Here is a 4,459-nt window from a genome sequence, read left to right as displayed (position 1 = left end):
AAAAGAAGCGCGCTGCAAGCTTTATGTGAATTCCTGACGGGAGAAAAAGAAACTATAAAGCCTACACTTTCACCCTGATGCATCAAAGGAGCGCCGTGAACCGATCCTGTCATACATCCCTTTCATCCTAACAGTTCATTTTGGTACAATAAAACTTTGCACTTACCGACTGCGGTGTAAGAAGTTTCCTGGGAAGTGGAAGCGCTGGGCAGCTGAGTGCAACAGCTGAGCGGTGGACTGCAGAGATGCTGTACCTGCTCACAGCGAGTCCCACCGAGGAAGGAATATTATGCACACTTTTAGTCCCTCCCTCAATCATGAGCCTCTACAAATTCTGTTCTCCTCTGTGTGTATAGGCTTTGGACTTCACATGCAGCTGAACCCTTACGCGCAGCCACAGCACAGGTGTAAACTTGTGGCCAGCTTGTGATGCTCAATAATGACTTTAGTGTGACTGAACTTTTCTCATCCAATTAATAAGTAATATTCCAAAACCCTGTGGGTGAAAAAGCCTATATTTTTCCAATAGCAAGTCAGCTTTAAAGTTTATTTTGTGCAAGAAATGTAGTCAATAGGACAACTGACGTTTCATTTTAGACTCCTCATTCCTTAAATAGCCCAGTCTGTAATCTTTCCATGTTTTGGTCAATATTTCAATAAAGATGGACTGTTTCAATCCAAGCTAAATTTGAATTAGGTTTGTTTTTGTTTCCCTCTTACCAAAAGCCAAAAGTCTTACTGAGGAAAATAACAGGAAGGAGGCAGGAAAACATCACATGGAAAGGGGGTGAGATGATAATGACAATGGTGGATTTTCCTGTGATGTTGTCATCTGAAGAAAAAAAAAACATCTGTGCATGTGTGTCACATCACGTAGAGTTTTTTTGTTCAACACAAATTTTCATTTCTCAATGCATTTTCATTTTTGTGTCATGTGTGTTTCAATCAAACTCTAATATTTGAAACGTACTGATCACCTGCAGTATTGTCCCTGCATGGTGAACCTCTGAAATCTGGCATCAGACATGGCTGAAACAAACCGTTTGTAGAAGTGAAATCAATTTGTTTCAGGTTTTGACAGAATGCACTTGAATATTTATTTTCCTGTACATCGCTGACTATCATATCATCCTTCACCTCGTACCTCCTAAGCCAACCATCAGCCAATGCATGTGGGACACTGATTATAGCTATGTCAGAAACATTGACCGCTCTTCTGTGAAATGAGAAGTTCCCCCTAGTACAACGCAAGATCTACATCCTCCTGCTCTGATAGAGACTGGTGATAACCCTGTAAGAGGGTGAAAGTTTATCTATTTGCTTATTTATCGCTTTATTTGTTACGTATTTTATCTCTCTCTCTCTCTCTCTCTCTCACTCACTCTCTCTCTCCATACCTCTCTCTCTCTCTCTCTCTCTCTCTCGCAGCTTAACACTCAACACTTGCGAGTCATCTGAAACACCTTGTGACTCCATGATAATTCCATGACCCCAGTGCAGCATTTGTTTGAATTAGAAAGTGCACGGTTCAATCCTCCTGACAGCCACTGCTCTTAACAGTAAATCTTAAAAGTCTTGGAGTAAGAAGGTGTGTGTGTGTGTGTATGTGTGAGAGTGAAGAGATTAGGGGGGGGTGGGGGGTCAAGTCCAAGGTGAGAGGCGTGAAGAAGTACCATAAGGGGCTCAGTGGCAGGCAGCCTGCATTTTCTCAAGACCTTGTCTGAATCCCTCTGCGTTCCGTGGGCCTCAGCTCCCAGGGCCCCCAGGGGACACAGATGGGCAACACGCCGAGGGCAAAAGGCGAGGGTATGACTTATTGCCATGTGGAGACAAAAGCACGGGACACGCCCCTGTGATGAGACCAAATTGAATAAAAGCAGGGGGGTGAATGCAATCCAGATCTTCAGCTGATGTCCCAGCAACGTTGTTTCAATTAGCTGGCTTGCCAGTTCAAAGGCGAGGCCCTCGATTCACTTCTGCTCCACATGAAGCTACTATCATCACGTTGCCCCCTTGCGTTTCACCTCTCCATCATGGTACCATCTTTTTGCGATCAGAGCCTCAATCTAAGTGCTGGCTTGTGCTCATGTTATGCATTAAACAGATAGTGAACGCCTTGCCATCGCCGCCAGTAAAAGCCATCAGTCAAAAGACCTGCAGGGGATTATGGCCCTCACCGTTTCTCACTCAGTAAAGTCTTACAATGTTCTTATTGGTCTTTGCCAGAATATGTGAAATCTCTAAAATGATGCTTGAATAACTTAGCCTCACTACTTTATTTTTGTCATAGTTGTCAGCGTCAGTGCCACACTCCTCACCAAAAACCACCAGTAGTTTAAAACTATGTCATAAAACGTTGAAAGGTGACATTCATTCTCTACCTTGAAACATACAGTATCTGGAGTCACACAGGGGTCATTTTACTTATCCTTACCATCTGTTCCGAAGTGACAATCCCACCATACACTGCTGAATTCAAACCTCATTTAAGATAACTGGAACTTCTCTACAAAAACACAAAAGAGATAGTTCATTTATTTTAAGATTATTAGAAAGATGGGGGATGACACACGGCAGAGGGCTGCAGGTAGGATTTGAACTCGGGCTGCTGCAAAGGGGCGCACGCTGTTACTGGGTGAGCTAGAGGTCGCCCCGAAAGATAAACAATTTTAAGATGTAATTTGCTCCAACCAAAACGGGCAGACATGCTTTGAGACATAAATTCCACAAACCAAATGTTTTGTCAATGAAACAACAACAATGATAGATGCCACATAGTACTGCAGCCCGTGGGTTTTCATTCTCTTGTGACATAATGGATCTCTTCATCCAAATGCTTTATTTAAATCAGAACACCAAACCATACTGCTGTCTGTCCTCTACTGGTTTCCTGCATCTTGGTGAGTAGCTCCAGACTGTGAGTCCTTTTTCATTTTCTTATTTTGGATCTTCCAAAGATAGCGCTGACAGGTGATATTAATGGTCTTTTATTAGCATCGTCCTGATTGCTACAGCTTTTTGGAAGCAAGAGATAGAGGGAAAGAGCGAGAGAGAGTAAAAAAAGGAAAAAAAGAAAAAAAGGGAATATGGAAGTCCTCCGCCCACAGCTTCTCACAGGAGATCGCCTCTCTCTTTGATAGCCTTCCCAAATCTGTTCCCCTCCCCATAGAAACTGCCCTGCAGATGTTGTTGCTGTATGCCGACTACAAAGAAGGAGCCCTTTATGAGAAGAACATCTATTTTGGGCCCGAGTGTTTCCGAGCTGTGGTGCTCAGTGAAAGAAGCACAAGCCTAATCTATGTGCCGCTGAAAACTCTGTTTTATTCCCTGCCCATGATATTTTTAGATTAAAGCCCAGTTCTAATGAATAAAGTGAGGATGTAATATTTTATGACAGTATCAATATGCCATCACTGCGGTGGGCTTGGGCTTGGAAAAGCCTGCGTTGCTATTGGCATCAGCAAAGAGAAAGTGGGGGAACATAGGGCAGTAACCTCAGTGAAATAAAGAACATGGAGAAGCCTTTGTGTCAAGCCTGCCTAGATTCATTTAGAAGTGTTGTGTAGGCTCTCACCCTCACCCACAGAACCGTGACTTTGTTGCACTGTTGGCTGTGAGGCAAAGGTCTTAGGGGCAATATTAGCTTTTGATATTATCTTTAATTAAAGCACCAATCCCTTAGCCAAGTTGTCCAAACAAGCCTAAATAGGCCCTGTAAATCAGACAAACATCCTCAATATTTGATAGGTCGAGAGTGTTCACTATAGCCTCCAGATGGTCTGTGTTTCTCAAGCATTTCACGAGGGATGGTACGGGACAGCGATCTTCTGTTCTGATTGTGCCTCTTGACAGAACGAGTTCCTCCAAACCACATGCTGAGTCGTTGGATTTCTGCCTAGGTCATTCTCTCTCTCTCTTTTCATTTTCTGTCTCCTCTGTGTGTGGGTTTATCTGTAGGCCACAGTACGTATGTGCATGTATTTTAGCTTTTCACAGTCAACGTTTTGTTTAATTATGACTAACTTATTCTGCTATTGAAACTAACACTGCACATTTAGCATTTCATGCAAAAAGCCAACATAGCACACAAGACAGTGAACAGTGACAGCGAATGGATTTGCATGTATTTTACATCATACTTCAAAGACAAGAGAACAAGCTTCTCTTCAAAATTCAAACTTCTTACCATCTACAATAAGTGTAAAGTTAACATTGCTTTGTAAAATAACACCCTTATGCTGATTTTATATAGGAAAAAAGATGAGTGTTAAGATGAAAGGAAAAAGCAGGACGAGGATGGAGGTAGAGAACGAGATGCTAAGTCCAACATGCCCAGGTTGATAAGCTGTTGGATTGGTGCCAGAACACCCCCCCAAGACACAAAAACTCCTCCCAATGGCCATCTTGACCATCTCCCCAACACACACACACACACACGCACACACACACACACACACAC

At 42.9% G+C, this 4,459-nt stretch overlaps 1 protein-coding gene across 2 annotated transcripts in view; it reads right to left on the bottom strand.

Moving 5' to 3' along the window:
- Positions 1-334, bottom strand: part of ets1 (v-ets avian erythroblastosis virus E26 oncogene homolog 1) — a 36,876-nt gene extending 36,542 nt beyond the window's left edge. For both annotated transcript variants that reach the window (XM_032509006.1, XM_032509014.1), the window contains exon 1: positions 167-334. In XM_032509006.1, coding sequence (XP_032364897.1) covers positions 167-319 — 153 coding nt within the window. In that variant the 5' untranslated portion in view covers positions 320-334. The remainder of the gene's footprint in view (positions 1-166) is intronic.
- Positions 335-4,459: the final 4,125 nt, after the last annotated feature.

Source organism: Etheostoma spectabile, chromosome 3 (genome assembly GCF_008692095.1).
Source record: "Etheostoma spectabile isolate EspeVRDwgs_2016 chromosome 3, UIUC_Espe_1.0, whole genome shotgun sequence".
NCBI lineage: Eukaryota > Metazoa > Chordata > Actinopteri > Perciformes > Percidae > Etheostoma > Etheostoma spectabile.
The sequence above is the reverse complement of the archived record's forward strand: the minus strand, read 5'-3'. Positions and strand labels throughout refer to the sequence as shown.